The 19,342-nt window shown below is 41.5% G+C and overlaps 1 protein-coding gene across 5 annotated transcripts in view; it reads right to left on the reverse strand.

The window, feature by feature from the left end:
- Positions 1–380: 380 nt before the first annotated feature.
- The window catches only part of syne3 (spectrin repeat containing, nuclear envelope family member 3), a 67,147-nt gene continuing 48,185 nt past the window's right edge, over positions 381–19,342 (reverse strand). For 4 of the 5 annotated variants that reach the window (XM_076107019.1, XM_076107021.1, XM_076107022.1 and 1 more), the window contains 3 exons: positions 18,239–18,289; positions 6,818–6,975; positions 381–814 (listed from right to left, as the gene is read on the reverse strand). In XM_076107019.1, coding sequence (XP_075963134.1) covers positions 787–814; positions 6,818–6,975; positions 18,239–18,289 — 237 coding nt within the window. In that variant the 3' untranslated portion in view covers positions 381–786. Of the gene's footprint in view, positions 815–3,315; positions 6,976–18,238; positions 18,290–19,342 lie in introns of those variants that run through there. The other variant, XM_076107023.1, reaches the window with a different exon arrangement.

Below are 19,342 nucleotides of genomic sequence, written 5' to 3' on the forward strand. Positions count from 1 at the left end.
ATTGGTCAGTGGGCTAGAGTGACATGTTGGGCAGTGACAATCCCAATATCTGCTGCCTCTGTTGAGCGAACATTTTCAGCCTCAAACGCATTAAAACGTATTCAAGAAATACAACTGGGGAGGCTCGACTGTCTTCACTGGCGTCCATGAATGGAGAAGGACTTCTTACTGGAACTAAAACACACGGATGTACTGAACAACCGTGTGATTAAACTCTTTATTAACAAAGAAAGGAGCATGGACTTTGTCTTTAAATAGTGAACAGCAGCTCTGGTAAGTGTTACGGCCTATATAGTGTGCCTAGGGGTACACTGGAAGTAACATAAAGTTGATGGAAAACCTTGGCAAAAGTTGAATAAAAACCAAGAGGATAAGGCAGCGGCAATTAGACACATTTATTAACAGTATAGATGAACCGGAACAAACCAACTAAATAAGGAAGCGGAGCCGTCAAGGTCTCTAAGGCCAACATAATAAACAAAACCCCCACGCTAACTGGAAAAGAAGAGGTCAGCTGGCCTACGAACAAACCAACATAATACTGAACTCCCCAACTAGTCACAAAAAACAGGAGAAAACTTTACAAAATAAAAGGCAGAGAACCCCTACAAAGCTTCCATTAAGTTTGAACCCCAGGTGTGGCAACACAAATGCTCTTGGTAGCAGTGACAGCAAACCCACAGCGCCACAGGCCCAGAGTGAAGAAACGGGGGCCCGGGAAACACTGGATTCGGGGGTTGATATGCAGCTCCACTGATGAAATGAGGACTCTCAGGTGTGGGTGCTTCAGTGATCGTCAAGGGGCGTGGCAGACCTGAAAGACAAACGGAGCTCTCTACTTGAAAAGAGGCATCGTTAAGTCAGGGGGCGTAACAGTATTAAATGCGTTTGTTTTTACATCTGCAGTAGCTTCAATATGATTGTTTATATATTATTATTTGTACAACTTGTTTTTATGAAGATGGATTTTTGTTTGGTTTTATATGTGATAGGAACTATTGTTACGTCCAATGTTGCTCTGGGGACATATTTAGTCGGTGCCAGTGTTGGCAACTTGGCGACTTTCTCGCTAAATCTGGAGACTTTCCAAACCCTCATGGCGACTTTTTTTGTCAAAAGCTACTAGTGACAAATCTAGAGACTTTTCTGGTGTTTTGACTCTGACGTTAAAGCGCGTACGTTCTGCACTGCCGTGAACGAGCAGCGGGTGCTGCCGTGAGCCCCTCCGCCGCCCCAAAGCACTCACAGGCGGCTACTCTCTTGCGAAGCAGTCCCAGCTCCAGTCAGAGCAGAGAGGAGACGCAGTCTCGGCGTATTCTCTGCAGTTAGTGGATCTATAGGTGTTGAGCTTCATTTTTACACGAAACAAATAATAACCGTAGCTGTGTTTCAGCTGCAGGACAGCAGTGAAGGCCCAGGTATAAAATGCACGCCAACCACTGGTATGGAAGTGCCAAAAACTGCAATTCCTCAAAAGTCCACTTGAGGGTGGCTCAAAAGCAAGTCAATCCCCATAGAACCCCATGTTAAAATGCCCCACTTTGAAGCAGAAATAAAGATTTAAAAAAATAAAAAGTTATGTATAGTTACGGGCGTGGCAACCATAGACTGTACATAAGAAGTGGACGTAGTCATCGTGACGTCACACATTGGTTTGTGGACCGTTGTGAAGCATTGAGTTCGGCAATTTCACAATTGCCATCTTGGATTATGGATGTCGCCATGTTGTTTTTTCGCAACAAATGAACAGAAGTTACCATATTTGGAATGCGGAGGAGTGACGTAGTGACGCCGTATACGTCTCTGGTAGCGTCAGCGACCTGTCAATCACTGTGTAGCCCCGCCCTAAAGCATCCCCTGCTTTATGGTCTGTTTGACTCTAAATGGACCATAATGTACTAAATGAACATCATGCTGTATTGAAGAATACTTGAAACTAGAGATTGAGACCATAAACTCATGTTTACAATGTTTACTGAGGTAATAAATCAAGAGAGAAGTAGAGTCATTTTCTCATAGACTTCTATACAACCAGAGGAGTCGCCCCCTGCTGGACATTAGAGAGAATGCAAAGTTTTAAGACAGAACCTGAGGTTGCCGCCTGGCGGCAAGTTTGAGTAACAGGTGGGTGCCGTCTGGGGTCGCTCGCCACTAGCTTTCTTCTCTGCTGGGCCACCACAGCTCCACCAACAATCCGCCTCTTTGACCATTTTTTGGGTTAGCCAGGAGACGGGCTTTGTCCTCAATGCTGGGATGGCGACTTCCTCATCCGCCCACTTTGAGCTTCACAACAGCTCATCAGGAACCTACCGGGGACGTCATTGAGACCAGATCCATATTCTACACGTCTTTTACGCATTTGTCAGAGTTGCTGAAACGTAATCCTCTTATGAGCCGATTCACTTGGTTCATTCGTCTCCGAGCACAAAACACTTCATGACAAAGTACAGAATACAGAGATGCAGAATTTAAAGACAGATTGTAGCAGCTGATCACAGAACAGTTTGGAATCGGTGAAGGTCCCCAAACAAAGGATAAGACAGCGCTCTAGGTCGCTAAACCATCGCTTCTTGCTAATGTAATAAATACACTACCCAGTTTGAGACTAGCGCTATCCATTGCACCCAAATAATGAATTCAGTTTCATCCTGTATTACAAACTTTTGCAACGAGTAAAATAATAAAACACATCGGACTCAGCATGTCAGGTTTCTGCGTGTAAAGATTTTCAATCGGATGACAGATTGTAAACGCTGCAGATTGAGGAGGACTGGAATCTTCTGTGGGAGAGAGGCTGCTCTGCTATGGTTGTTTTGCTCCGTGTATTTGGCAGAGCGAGCGCTCCAGATTGCGGCACAGCTCGGCGGGCCTGGCTGGGAGGCCGAGGTGAGAGCGGCGTAGGAGGCAGCGCACATTCAGAGAGAACACTCACTCTGAACACAGACAGAGACGGGCATGGAGAGCAGAGAGAGTGAAAGTGTGGTAGCGGGAGATAGTAACGTGATACATCAAATAGCACGCGTAGTGAGCACGTGTACATCCGTGTCCAATTTCACAGTACACTGTATAACCTGATATTGGATGCTGGATGTAAGTTTCATTTCGTCTGAAAGGTTAGCACAAAAAATTGTGCAGGAGAGGAAATATTCAGAACTTCAATTTCAACAGATTTCCACCTGCGGAAATATATGTTTGGCCCATGAAATCCTTTGTTCCAAGTGAGCTAACAAGCTAGCTATCTAGCTAGCATGAAGCTGGTGGAGAATAGCTCCACTGGCAACATTAGTGAAAAAAATTCTCAAAGCAAATCACACAGAATATTCAAACTGCATTTTTTATTTCATCAGAATGAAACACATTGGTTAAATACAAGCTCTCCTGAATATGTTTCAAAAGATAAATAAAATAGAATCATTTCACAAAAAAAAGCTCTCGTCAATCATATCAGTATATTTAACACCTCCATCTGAGAGCACACACCGGCATTTAGGACATTTTTTGCATAACGAGTGTACCCAAACAGGCTGTAAAGGACCAGCTGTGCTCAGGAGGTTCAAGTCATTTCATGTTGCATAAGGTATCAATGACACAACGTAGGGCTGGAGCCGGGCGACGCCACACGGGCAGAAAGGAAGACGGAGGAGGGCAGTGCAATAAGCAGAACACAGGGCAGCATTAACGTCTCCCTTCCATGTTTAACTTGGTACATAGGTTATGGCACTGATACAAATGATTAACTGGATGGTATACATAAAGTTTTAAGGCCACGGCAACACGGTAACATGGTACCATGCAGCATGTAGCATATTTACAGTCATGAGGGGTTGATAGTGAAAGCATGCGCGTTTCCCACCAACATGATCGTGTCTTTTTATCGTGATGAGAGTAGTTTCATTTCTTCAGGGGGAATTATACTTTGATGTTTAAACTGAGACGTGTAACATCTTAAATGAACATGAACTCAGAAACATGCTGGAGTACTTGCGAAGTTGCGGCAAATCAAAGACACTATAGCTGCATATGAAGAATTAGATTTGCTCGATTTGGTCACTGTTGCCACAGCAACGTGATAAATCAATAATAGCCTACACACGGAGTAACTGTGTTTGTGAGGGTGTGTGGAGGTGTTTGGGTGTATTTTTAGGGGTGTGTGTGTAATGTGGAAAGAGAGAGCGTGCAGGATAAACCATGGGTGGTGCCGAGGTTTACGGCTCGGCCTCTGGCGTCAAGAGCTCGGCAGACCGCCACCTGAGGGTCAGGCTGTGAGGAAGACCGGCCACGCAAAGCAGCACCTTCAGAAAGGACCCGCTCTCAGGTGAAAGAGAGGACGGAGTAAAACTGCTTCAACCCTCCTGACACATGAACAGACCCAGTGTGAAGAACATGGACACCTCCTTATTCCTGCATCAATAGCAGCTAGGAGTCATGAACTCAGTTCTAACAGGATCAAAGTACAGATCAAAAATCTGAAGCGTACGTGCAAGAAAACAAAGGACATGCTGTCAAATGTTCCACCAACACAATCAACCCAGAAAGTACCTTCTGCAAATACCAACAGCAGCTCCTGTTGAATCGGTCCTTCTTGATTATAAATCAGAGCATTGGATGATTCCACGAGGAAACGTGTCATCAGAAGAGAGGAGAGCTACAGGAGTAGACTGCACACACACACACACACACACACACACACACACACACACACACACACACACACACACACACACACACACACACACACACACACACACACACACACACACACACACACACACACACATTCAATGGGCAACCGTCAATACATTTAGGAGTAAAGCTTCCATCATGTGATAATGATACTTCATGTGTAATTGCCTCTGTGTGTCCACACCGTGAGCAGCGTGATGAGAGGATGAGACCGTTTGGATTTATGAAGAAACGTCTCCCTTCCTCTCTCTGACTGCCATTTGTCTGCGTTATTTTTGTGAAGACCTTCTGGGTCCTGTTCCTCAATAAAATCACACTGACATAAGGAATATCAGTAAAACCAGCTTGGGAACATCACCCTGCTCAACAGTAAGTCTTACTGGTCATTCCATTCGTCTAGACACGGATGTTGTTTTGTTTGTTGTTGATTTAAGATTTCTGTTTTTAGCTTCATTTAAAAAAACAGCGTTACCCACAAGCCCTTAACCGTCCTGATAAGACAGTCCAATCTATGACAGGTGGGCTGAATGGCGTCAACATCTTATGGACAGAGAGGAGAGCTCATGTAGGTGAGCAGTTATTGTGGGGTGTGGTGCATGAGCTGCCACGCTGGGACAAACAAATACTGCAGCTTTAAAAGTGCTACAAAAATGTAACCAATAAACCCCAGCAACATGTTTCACCTTAATGGCATGTTGCTAGTGGAACAGCAGCGGAGGTGGAGTCAGGACTATCTAATCTAAAATCTCTGAAAAGATATCTGCGTATGAATTCAGGATCTGGATGCAACGGTAGCTAATGGGACTGTAAACAATAACCAGGACACGGAAAAGGAGGTCTCAGCCCGGATATGAGCTGACTGCACCGGAAGTATTCTCCGTATCCTCCGGACACTTATTGTCATCAGACCGATAGCTGTTGGCTTCTGACGGGACTTTAGCACTCTGGTGTCCAGCCAACACACTGGAGCCCACCGTCCACATTCAGATCAGGGTCCATGTGGTACAGACAGCCACACCCTGATGTGGAAGCACCGCACAGCACCGGGGCTTTGATGCTATGTTGATCAGTAAAATGATCAAAGTCAACATCAAGAAGGTGGAAACATCTGATCACAGCAGAAGGATTCGCCCCGTTGCTCTCGGTATGAACATACGGGGATTTTATAATACCAGGGACACACAATGTCATCTTTTGACCTTCAAATCTTTAAAAAGATGAAACACAATCATTTAAAAGATAAAGCTGCACTTTGTAGTTCTTTGAGAACTAGTTGTATAAGGTTGCTACATATGAGTACAGCATTAGCTAAAAGCATTGAGTTACCTCAGGGACTCTCTGTAGGTATCCTGGTTCTCTGAGCCGGACCACTGGAGGGAGGATTTATACAGTTCAACCGTGTCATGTCCAGTTCTGTTGCTGTAGTCTTTGGTCTGGATCTCCTGCTACATGTTCCACATAGCGGTAGTCTCAGTTAGTACGCAGCAGGGAGCTGTGCTCCTTTCCGCTGTCACACACTCTGAGGTTTCCCCCACACATCTTTTTTCTTTCCAACAAAGAGTGTCAAGAAGTCCACGAGTTCTGCTTCCCCTCGTCGTGTGGACGGTGCAGATTGTTGTTAATGTCTTGAAAACGTGTCTATTGACACTTTGCAGTTCTTTGAACTTTGACCATCATTTATTCTCAATGAGATAAAAGCTGACGATCATATTTAAAATTGTGACAAAAAAATGAATCTTAGATTGAGCATTGGAATTGTAGTCCTATTGCACTTACACTTATTCTTTGTGATAAGTAGTTTGATGATTATCAGATCATTATTTTTATACTGTAAAGAAGCATGGGATGGGAGGTTGAGCAGAGTTGACGTTTGACGACGTAGCTCAGAATGCGTACAAGCATCAGGAAAATGTGGGATTTGTAGTTTGCTGATGTGTGTGCTCCTCTAGAATCCCTTCCATCCTAGTAGATGATGATATTGAAGGATGCACTGCTGTTAGCAAATCTAGTTGAATTGTTTTAAAAAAGAGATTAAGATTTGTTGCAAAGCCACTGAATCGGTCCTGTTTGTGCATGATGATCAAAGGACAGGTGAGACATAACTCCTCCCTATGTGGGGGGGGGTTCGTCATACCGGAGCATGATGTTGAAGGACCGGGCAAAGTTGTTGGAGAGGGAGCAGCTGTTGCCTCCGTCCATGAGGGGCAGCAGGAAGGCCAGGAGCAGCAGAGCCAGGAGGAGGAGCCACAGAGGAAGAGCCAGCCGACACACCCGCCGACACAAGCCGGGCTTCTGCAACAACACGTCACAACTTATTGTTGCATTTTCATCAATGCACACGCCACACTCTGCTCTCATGCAGACACACACCCACATTGATTCTACTGATATTCACATCCCAACAGTTGGTTTTGGGTTAACTATTACCGTCTCGACTGTAATATATTACGTATTATTAGCCTTCAGCCTGCCTCTCCCTCTCTTATTGGTCATGGCTTCAGAGCCAGGTCCTGACATCATAAATCATCAAAAAAAGAAAAAGCAAGTTGGATTTTCATGAGAATTGAAGGATCACGTATTACACGAAAACCCAACTTGTCAAGCTTTAATTTATGCGTTTGTGTACGGTAAGCAAGAGCACGGACCAATCAGAGGAGCTGCTGGCAGCTACTGGCGGGACTTTGGTGTGTGTGTGAGACGACATAGAGAATCGAAGATGGCGGCTCCTAAAGAGGTTAGTGTAGCTGCAGCAGCACCAGTTCTACAGAGCAAAGAACGACACGGAAGGCTTTCCTCAGTGGAAGACGTTTTGGCTCTCCTCCCAACATGATTTGAGTTTGATTGACAGATGTTATGTTATGTTTATTTTCTTTGATATGGACATCACAGTAGCATTAGAATTGTAACATATTTATGCACAAGGATGCACTGTTTAGTGTTTGTAGCGAAACGCTAATTTACAACAACCACGCTTTAACAAAAAAAAGTTCAAATTGAAAAAGGAAAATACATCCACAAATATATACACAAAACACATGTGTGTCTACAAGGGTGTTAGGCGTGAGAACAATGTTTCTCTTGTAGCCATGATTTAATACCTCTATTAAAAACATTAAAATTGAGTTGCATTTTCGATTCAGTTGGTAGACAGTTCCATAGTTTTGCTCTTTTAACAGAGAAGACTGAATGAGGTTTTGCGTAATGCGATTCGACCGTTAATTTTTCATTTTCGTGTCGTTTACGTATAAAAAACAAATTGAAACCATTTTTTTTTTTTACATTCGGTGTTAAGTGAGAGGACTCAAGCCACACAGAATGTAAGGATTCAGTAAGCTGGTCAGCGGCCTTGCTAGATGTTCTGGCAGATGTATAAATAACTGTATCATCGGCATACATTTGGCAGCCAACCCCAGGACAGCTCTCGGGTAGGTCGTTGATGTACATGTTAAATAGCACAGGACCTAGGACTGACCCCTGGGTATCCCCATGCTATTGGCACGGATGGTGGACTCGTCCCCATTGACTCTCACACATTGTACTCTTCCCCTGAGGTACGAGTCAAACCATTGTGAGGCATGATCAGAAAATTGGAATTTGGGAAGTTTGTATATCAACAGTATCGAAAGCCCTTTTTAAGTCTAATAAAACTGCATGGCAAGTCTTGCTCACCAGATTTAAAGGTTGGACTGATAACGGCTTTTCCAGGTCTCAGGGAAGGTTCTTGTTTTAATTGACAAGTTCACAAGGTGTGTTATTGGCTCAAGTAGTTGGGTTCTGTTTTTCTTTATCAGTGCAGAATCAAGATTATGGAAGTCCTTGGCCTTTGAGTTACTGAAGTGACTCATCATTTTGTGATGGTTCATCCAATCCCCTGCCAAGTATTTATTTTTTCATCAGGAAAACAAGCCGAAGCAATATTGGAAGAAAAAAAGGGGCTCCACATGCTTTACGTATTGAACTAGTTGCATAGTTCATAGCTAATGAAAGAGCTGGATGCTACTTCTACAACAGCAGTCTCTCTCTGGCAGCATCAGGTCGACCTCATTCCTCATTAACTCATTTCAACTTTATTTACTCTACTTGTAAAGAACCAAGTGCCACATACATGTTGTCATTTGAGGCATCCTATCAGATTGACAAAGATTGGCTTAGCATAAATACACCGGTGGGAGCTTTATTTACCCAATGGAAGAGAGAACCAGGCATGTATTGCAAATTACATTCCTTGTTTTTAGAAGTATATAAGTATCAAATTCTAATAAAAAGCCTCCCTGTTTTTCGTATCTGCTCATGCTTTAACAATCAACAATATGTGTTGACTGTTGATTGAACACTTGTGTTTGTCAATCCTCGGTCATACTGTACGAGTTTAAACTGGAATAACATATTGACAAACAAACGTCATTATCACAAGTAAATAATATATGAACCATTGGAACATTACTGTAGTGTAGAGCAAGTAACATCGTGTAACATTCCTCAGATACTGTTGCTTGTTTATCTAAAGCAATGATGACATGCTACAGTTGCTGGTGATTAAAGATTTCTATCAGAACTTTAGTTGGATTCTCGTGTACGTCTCTCTTCTACTGGCAAAATCAGTTGGATTCTTTCTCTGCATCTTATAAATGAAACTACAAAATGCGTAGAAACTACAATTTCTCGTCTCTTAACGATCATAAAACCCCAATGTGTAGCATTTAGATTGATCTAGTAGCAGAAATTAAATATAATGTTCAGAGCTATCTTTTCATTAGTGTGTAATCACCTGAAATTAAGAACAGTTGTGTTTTTGTCATTTTACAATGAGCCCTTCATATGTACATAGCGAGCAGGTCCTCTTCATGGAGTCCTCCATGTTGCACCGCCATGTTTCTACAGTAGCCCAGAACGGACAAACCAAACACTGGCTCTAGAGAGACTTTCATGTTTTCACGTTACTTGAAGGCCACCGCAGCTCTCTATGTGAAACAGTGGTAACGTGAGCTGCAGAGTGCAAAAGCCTCTGGTTCCACCAGCCGCCATCTGACCTCCGTAGATTCATCGTGGCGCGGACGGCCTCTGAGCGAGGTGAAATCGGCGGCTCACGTTACCACAGTCTTGCAGAGGGAGAGGTGAGTGGAGGGGTATTCAGCTGGTTGCAATCTGCAACCACACTGCAAAATGCCTGTCTCTTTAAGACAGAACTCTTTCTTTGATATTTGCCTTAAAGACTGCACATCCAGATGTGCCTCAACTGCTTTTTTTTTAGCTTTCTACCTCATATTCTTCACTATTTTTCAATGATTTTTTAAATGTTATATTCATTAGCTCAGAAACATATTTTGTTATCAACAAACACTGGCAGATAGAGAGGTAGATTGAGAAGGCCTGGTAAGTAAAGGGAATCTGAAGAGTTATAAGATGAAAGCAGAAGCAGTCCGCCCACAGAGTCACAAACATCACGTACCACAGTGAATTGATTCAGGCTTCAACACTCTCTCCCATTTCTCTCTGAATCCTGTTTACCGCCTACGCTCATCTTTCACCTTCTGAACACTGCGTCACACAGAATCACTGGAAATAACTTCATGTAAAACTAAACTGTTGCCTGCAAAGATACAATTCACTGAGGCTCGGCACCAAACACAAATACACCAGACAACCGATGGGCTGCTTTTGTGTAAGATGGTTGTGTGAATATAATTAGCTAAAATCCATTACACCAACACACTGTAGTACTAATAAAAATCTAACAACTGTAGTTCCTTCATACAACAGTGTTGGAAAAATATAATTTTCCTTATGATTGTAATACTTTTGAAGTAAACTTTTCCTTATGACTTATTGCCATTATGAAATATGAATAACTGTAGGGACCTATGTTTTATGTGCTGTGTCACATTTCTGAATGTTGCCATTTATCCCTCATTACACAGAAAAACTGTGTTCACTAAGTACAGTCGGTCAAAGTTGGTAGTACTTTACATTTCAGCACAGTAATAACATGGTAATAGTAGGGGTGGGAATCACCAGAGATCCCGCGATACGATATTATCACGATACTTAGGTCACGATACGATATTATCACGATACTGCGATATTATCACGATACTGCGATATTCTGAGTATTGTGATAACATAGGCCTATATTGCGATTTATTACTTTTTTCAACTTCAAATTATGTCCCCAAAGGAAAACTGTGTCAACATGTTTTATCTAATAACAAAGTTTTCAGTCTGTTCATCTCACTTCAATCATTTTTGTTGCAGCAAAATAGGATTGTCAAGCAGACAGACTGACCAACAATGTCATAAATGTTGCATGAACCTGACAAACAGAACTGTTTGTGTTACTACATAGTCCAACTCAACTAAATGCAAACGTGTGGACTCAGTATATGAACTATAACTTATATAAGTAGGATATAAGAGTTATATAACTCAGTATAACTTGCGATGCGTGGACGTCAAGGGCAGAGAGACAGTTATGCGCCGCACTCTCCCCATGAGCCTGGCTGCTGTTGGCAGATTTAACCCCGTTGTGAGGCCAGATGTCTCTTTGTTTTGACCAACTTCCTACCAATCACGCTGACCCGGGACCTTTCCTGACCTCACCAGAAAACAACTCAGCACCATCTAGTGGACTGAAAAAGCAATTGTTTTGATTTTTTAAAAATAGTTTATATAATAAAAGATCGATACTTGGCGTCCGTGTATCGATACAATATCGCCACGCAAAATATCGCGATACCATGCTGTATCGATTTTTTCCCCCACCCCTAGGTAATAGTTTATAATAAAGAGGTAATAATATAGTAATACCATGCGATTAGCAAAATATTTGCCATGTAATAGCATTTTGCAGCCCTGATTCATGGTTATTACAGAGTAACAAAGTAACTCATGATGAATTTCAGTCTTTTGACTGAATTTTGACTTCCAATAATTTTGATGTGATGTTGAAGGTATTTTACTGATAGGAGCCTAAAATATCGTGAAAACATCGTCCTATAATATCTCACTGTTATCAGGGTATTAACCCATTACTATCACCATATTACCATTTTTAAATCCAAAAATTGCACTGATATAACCATTCTATTATTTACAGCACGGGTCTTCAACGTTTTTCAGGCCAATCTCTCAAACTGATAGAGATGGAGCAGGGACCTCCGACTATATATATTGTATACAATTGTGTTTTATATTAAATGGGCCTAGTACCATGTATACCTCTTTATTGTGGATTCAATACTAAGCTATTCAAATAATACACAGGTTCATATGTTCATGTTTTTATTTTAAACATGTGCAAGGTACAGTGAGTAGGGTGGCCGTGCCACTGCCATTTATAAACACACCTTGTCAGCTGATACCAATGCCAATATCAACATTGTCTGTCAATTGCATGATAATCATGCATACAAGCTATTCAAATTGATGTTTTCATTTTAAACATAAATGTGGAAACGAAAATGAGTGATGGCCTATTAGCAGTGGTGTATAAAATACCCAAAAGCCATACTTGAGTAAAAGTAAAGATACCTTACTGGAAAACTACTCCAGTAAAAGTCACCTATTAGAATACTACTTGAGTAAAAGTCTTAAAGTATCTGATATTTACTGTACTTAAGTATCAAAAGTAATTTTCTGATATTAAACGTACTTAAGTATTGAAAGTAAAATTACAAGTAAATGCTGTTAATAAAAAAGCAAAGGGTCAGAATTATGAAGTTTATTCTTTTAAGTGCTGTGGCACCATCACCAAGGACAAGGAGCTGTGTTGAACATAATTGGGTTGGCTGTGATCCATCCAGGAGCAACAATGTTCAACATAATATATTGTACATAAGTATACTTTTGCATCTACTATGAACTTATCATCATAATTCTCCGAAAAGCAATATGACACTATGAAGGAGTTGTAACAGTGCGTTTATAAGTATGCTCATTCCGACTAGAGGATGTAGAGGGCAAATGTGTTCAGCAAAAAATATCCACTTGATGCATCAGGTCAGTGTTGTGAGAAAGGACGCCTGCCTTGTAAACTCCTATGGGCCTGATTTGAACACAATAGGCAAAGGTTTTGCTCAAGCTGAATCTGCAATTGGGCGACTGCTACCATCATAACTCCATCTGATCATCCACAAAATGACTCAAATATCAAATCATGATCAATACTAAAGCAGCACCGAAAGTAACAACCCAGTCATTGCTTGAAACTGAAAAATGTCCTGTTCATCTTCAAAAGAAGTTGCGAGAATTCAGTCTCGCTCTTCTTGGGCTGAAGACTAGTCCTGCGATGCTAAATAGTCTTTCACAGGCCGCTGAGGCAGGTAGAGGTGTGTTCAGCTTCACACACAGCTGGGAAGGATTCCCCTAATGCTAACACTAATGCTAACTCTAATGCTAACACTAATGCTAACTCTAATGCTAACACTAATGCTAACCCTAATGCTGCGCTCTCGCGGCTCCTGTCAATCCTATGGTGTGGTGGCTAGCTAACGTTAAGTTAGCTAACGTTAGCCAACTAGTGCTGCAATGATTATAGCTAAGATGACTCAAATCAACACAATCTCACAACTGTCAACACTTCCTCAGCTCACTAACTCGCTAGCGATCCACGGGTGTTGGTCTTCGTCACCACCGTCGTTTGTTGCGGGAGTAGCAGGTGCTTCCATTTCTGCTTCCATCATGAAATCAGTCATCGTAGAGTGGAATTCTACTCATGTAGTCTCGCTAGCTATAGCATATAGCATCCTGGGCATCACTGGGAATCAAAACACCGCGGCTTTGAGAGCACTTGTTTGCAATTGCGCATTAACGTGATTAACCAATGATTTAACTTGCAAGTTATGACCACTGATTCACCAAACCTGCTTGTTGCAGTCTGTGTTCCACCACAGGCCCCGACGCTGGTCTCATGATTCATTTTGTTTCTAAAGATAGATTTTGATTTTGTAGCGAGTAACGAAGGTTTCAGGGGAAATGTATCGGAGTAAAAGTATCAGTTTTCTTTGCAAAATGTAGTGAAGTAAAAGTAAAAGTCAACAGAAATATAAATAGTAAAGTAAAGTACAGATATCCAAAAAAACGACTTAAGTACAGTAACGAAGTATTTCTACTTCGTTACTATACACCACTGCCTATTAGTGCCACTGCCATGCATAAAGATACCTGTTATCTTTCATACAATACTGAACTATTAAAATAATGGACAGATTCATGTTTAGATGTTTTTTTAAACCGTCTAATCAACCAAAAATTTCACGGACCCCCTTTACTTTGTTGTCACAACTGATAAAGCTGATGGTGAATCTACAACAATATGTTGTAGGTAACAACCTAGTTGTAAGAACACAAGTCACCTGGATCGCCTGCATTGTCAATGTAAAAAACTGGACAGGAGTTTTACTTCCGGAATGAAGGAAGCCACAAAATAACTCAAATCCCACTTCACCAGTGCTTTTATAGTTACCTTATGAGTACTGCTTCCACCACATTTACCATAATTAGTTTAACAGTTGTGCTGAAAATTAGAGTAAATCCCATAGAATAGGAGTCAAGGGTCAGTTTAGTTTAAAAAAAAAGTGATACCAAATGAGGGCTGGGATTGAATAACATAGGAACCTACAACGATAACATTTGTCAGCTTTTATCTTAAGAAACATTTTCAAGTGTTTAAATACAAGCCTCGAGGTACATGCACAGTGTGTGGGACTGTGTGTGTAAAGGTTAATGATTGATGGAAGAGGAAGTGAAACTAGCTAATTATACCTCTCTATGGCAAACAGACACAGGACAAAGGTATGTGTTCATGTGTTTCTTAGAGTCAGCTTCCTGTGAATGAGGGCCGGGTATCGTTTGAACAGTTACCTTACCAGTAGCAAAAGCAGTACCCTTAAAGTGATCAAGAGTACTTCATTTGATTCATTTTGTTGTGTACTTCATTTGATACCCATCACGTGAGTGGAAACATTTAGTTGTGTAAAATGCCAACACCACCCCATTTACTTTTTATCAGATGCCAAAGGCGTGTAGTGTATAGCCATACTTTCCAACGCTTTGGTGACATCTCGGCACGCTGAACTACCAACTCCGTCAAAAACACTGCACTGGACTTCACCCACCGCAGACTGTATGGGTAGTAGCTGCTGCGGTAGTGGGCCAATTATACTTGGCATTAAATCCTAATGCCTAACCCCTAAACATGTTCTCGTAGAAACCCAAAATACAAGTATGAACCTTAAAAGGAACATGATGTGTCACTTTAAATGTGTAGGATTTGTGCCTGCCAACATTGTAGGGCTGGACCTACCTTTACTCTTGTAATCCACATGGGATTCACAATAATGTACTTTTCTACAACATTTGATTGATCGCTGGGAAGGTACCATCAATGAAACTCAACATTTCCTGCAGACATTTTACAGTAAAATCCTTACAGTACTTTTTACATTATGCTTTCTTTGATTTAATTAATTAAACATGTATTGTGTACCTATGAGTGATAAATAAATCTGCTTGTGGTTATATGACTTAAAGTCTCATAGCTTTCTCATAAGGCATCATGTGTAACTAGCGTGTCAAATTCAAAGTGTTCTCATCTCAGGCTGTGAAGGGTGGCAGGAGGATTCCAGGTGGAGTCTGTATTACAGGCGCACCAGTTGTCTTTGTTTTATTCACTTTTGGTAACATACCTTCATAAGCCAATTTGTTTTTGGAGCCAATAGAGCACAATGTCTCTGGCAATGATCAGTCCACCGGATTGGATTGATCTATCTCCATAACCACTGGATGAAAACTACCAAATTAAGTTCAGACATTCATGTTCCCTTTAGGATGAATTGTAATAACTCATCAGGTCAACATTTCAACTGGTCCAATACATCAGCCTCAGCTAAATGTTGTAGTTACAAATGTTAGCATGCTAACATGCTAAACTAAGATGGCGACCATGTCAAACGTTATACCCGCTGACTGAGAGCTGAAGACTCTTTTACCCATTAATGTATAATGAAGTTTATTGCTGAGTTATTTGTTCAAATAAAAACTGTTTTTAGGTTAGTACAGATCAGTTTTGTGATCTGGCAGAAACACAGACTGAGAATACTGGTGGATGTGTGCTGAAAGGACAAGTAAACACTAGATGGATGCGGTGAATAAGCCTGATAAACTGGTGACTGCATAGCTATCAGAGGGTTTGACAGCTTTAGAGACATGAAGCCCAACAGTAGGGGTGGGAATCACCAGAGGTCCCGCGATACGATATTATCACGATACTGCGATATTCTGAGTATTGTGATAACATAGGCCTATATTGCGATTTATTACTTTTTTCAACTTCAAATTATGTCCCCAAAGGAAAACTGTGTCAACATGTTTTATCTAACAAGATAAAGTTTTCAGTCTGTTCATCTCACTTCAATCATTTTTGTTGCAGCAAAATAGGATTGTCAAGCAGACAGACTGACCAACAATGTCATAAATGTTGCATGAACCTGACAAACTGAACTGTTTGTGTTACTACATAGTCCAACTTAACTAAATGCAAACGTGTGGACTCAGTGAACTATAACTTATATAAGTAGGATATAAGAGTTATATAACTCAGTATAACTTGCGATGCGTGGACGTCAAGGGCAGAGAGACAGTTATGCACTGCACTCTCCCCATGAGCCTGGCTACTGTTGGCAGATTTAACCCCGTTGTGAGGCCAGATGTCTCTATCTTTGTTTTGACGAACTTCCTACCAATCACGCTGACCCGGGACCTTTGCTGACCTCACCAGAAAATAACTCAGGACCATCTAGTGGACTGAAAAAGTAATTGATTTGATTTTTCTAAAAAAATAAAAAAATAAAAAAATTTAAATTTAAAAAAATAGTTTATATAATAAAAGATCGATACTTGGCGTCCGTGTATCGATACAATATCGCCACGCAAAATATCGCGATACTATGCTGTATCGATTTTCCCCCCCACCCCTACCCAGCAGTAGCAAAGCAGACAGGAAGTATATTGTTGAGCAGACGTGTGCACAAAGACACCTGTCATTCCAAGACGAATAAACATTATGTTTAAAAGACACAAAGAATCACAAGGAGCTTAAACTCAGACTTTTTTTCCCAGCACATCAATTATTGTGGTAAAGCCATAAGTAGCTGTTAAACGGTGGGTGTTTTTGTTTCATGGCACAAGAAAAGAAGGAGAAATGTAGTGACTCCACGGACCATCTAGTCAATAAAACAATCAGCCCCCTCTCCTGCAGATAGAGGACGCCTGTAAAGACCGTGTGAACAGATACAGGAATGTTTGGAGGGCTTTTCTGCTGGGCCGTCTGAGGGGTCAACAGGGGGGCAAATGGGAGAGGGCAGGCTTTAATCTGCTCATCAGCCACTAAATGAATGGGGGGGGGGGGGGGGGTTTGATTTGCTTGACTTGATGCCAGTCCTGGGTGGTCAGGTCAGGTGTTCGGCTCTGTGGAGAATTTCAGTATTAAACGCATTATTAGTAGGATTTAATAACACCCCTAGTGGTGAGTAGAAGTGTCACAATAATAAATATGTTAGTCACAATATGTTTCCATATGGAATGTATTATAGGTTTACAATATTCTTACTTATAGAGGATATTATATGTTACAGTATATTAACTCATTGAATGTATTAAATCATAGAAGTATAGTCACTGTAGGTATTAAAACACTAAGAATAGTTTTGAGGGTCAGATAGGGATTCTGAGTGAGGTGTCAGACATGCAGCAGCGAATGGAGGTGACCTCATCGATGGAGGATGGGGCCAGTGGGACGGTCAAATGCCAAGCTGACCAGCAGGACAGAGGAGGAGTCCAAGATGTTTTGCGAGGAGCCAAGATGTTTTGCTAAGGGATCGATAATGGGAGGGGACAGAATTCAAATGAAGCCAATCACTAATCGCCACGGAGGGTCATTCACACGTTTTATGACAGTATCAGACACTTTCCGACTCTCAGGGGATACAAAAGAGAATGTTTTAGGGAGTTTACCTCAGATCACTGCAGCTCTCATTTTCAGCTAACTGGCCGCGCCGGACTGTGAGGAGATGCGTGTATGTGGTCTCTGCTCTCGAGAACATTACTATTGATAGTTAATTCAGTTTGTAAGTGAACTTTGTGTAGTACATTAAATATTGTTTTTAATTTGAACCGGGTCCAGCTCATTCTTCTGATGCGCGTGCACAGTAAGAAGCTCGCAGCAGAAGAGTACCTGCGGCCTGCAAGCTCCTTCATCCTTTGTTCTTAAAAACCTAACAGCTCCCAACAATTAGTCGATTAATCAATTAGACAGAAAATTACAGTTTTTATATTTTGATATCATTTATCGTGCTCCTCTCTCTTACACATTATTCTACAGACGTGGGACTGTTGGTTAAATAAACTGATGACTGTGGAATGCAGACAATGAGCTGATTCTATGAACGTGTTGTGTAAGTAAAGTAGTGCTACTCGTTAGCTGGTGGAGCATCATGCCACAATTGTGCTGTCCAGTTATGGTGACCCATCTCTTTAAAAACACTTCATAGTTTGGTGTTACCTTTTGCACTTTGGCTGCGAAGGCCGGCTCCTCTTGTTTGGCTTGGATTCTCTGCAGAGATATAAAACACAGAGTTACACACCTCAACCTTGTTCAAAGTTCAAACCACATGGATGGCTCTTATAAATCACATGCGATTGTTTTTATTTGGTTCCACCACATCTGGAGAACACTGTCAGTAAGTCCACTGAGCAGCAGCTTCTTTACAGAGGTGTGACTGTGCGAGCAGAGCTCTAAATGGTGTTACACCGCCACCCTGTGGAGGACAAACACAGCAGTGCACTTAAAGTGGGAATCCTGTGACAACACATTACAGTGAGGACACGTCAGGTGATGCACGAGGACCCATTTATAGGCAGTTTCCAAAATATCTGTGCTCTGGATTTGACAATTCTGCTGCATCCAGGAAGCTCAAATTGCAACACAAACAACAAATGTAGGAAACAAGGATCTGCGATCTAAATGTAATAATTCTAGATGGTGGAACCCTGTATCTCAGTGTTTACACACAGAATCCTATCGATTATCACCTGCACCAATTCTCCTTAACTTTTCGTTTTGGACCAATGTTTCCAATGCACACATGATTATCTGATTAAAATGATCAAATACACAAATGTATAGGACACAGGATACATGAACTGACAAAAGCTTCATACATTCAACACGTCTCCAGTTGTCCGTAAGCAGAGCTGAACCTGAGAGCGCTCTGATCATGCAGCTGTAATATGAACTCACACGGTTAGTGCTGGGCTGCAGGAAAGTCCATGCAGATTTTTCTCTTTTCCAACATTACTCTGTAACGTTTGCATAGTAACAGGAGAGCAACAGTTGGATTGGAGCATCAGGAATTATAATGACATTTACCTGTTGTGGTTGGACACATCCAGTCACACCAGGAACTATATGCCTACACGCTCCTCATTGTTTATGACAAAACCATATGAAAAAGATTTGTTTCTACGTCAAGCTAACACTTGTGTTGTGAATGGTCTAAATCGGACTCAGAACTAATGTCACTCACTTCAGAGACAGGATGTTGAAGGCATGTCAGACATCAATCAATGACAGAGTGAGACTCCCAGATACAGCAGCCTCAACAAC

Source organism: Anarhichas minor, unplaced genomic scaffold (genome assembly GCF_050575085.1).
Source record: "Anarhichas minor isolate MPS153535 unplaced genomic scaffold, ASM5057508v1 ptg000037l, whole genome shotgun sequence".
Lineage (NCBI taxonomy): Eukaryota > Metazoa > Chordata > Actinopteri > Perciformes > Anarhichadidae > Anarhichas > Anarhichas minor.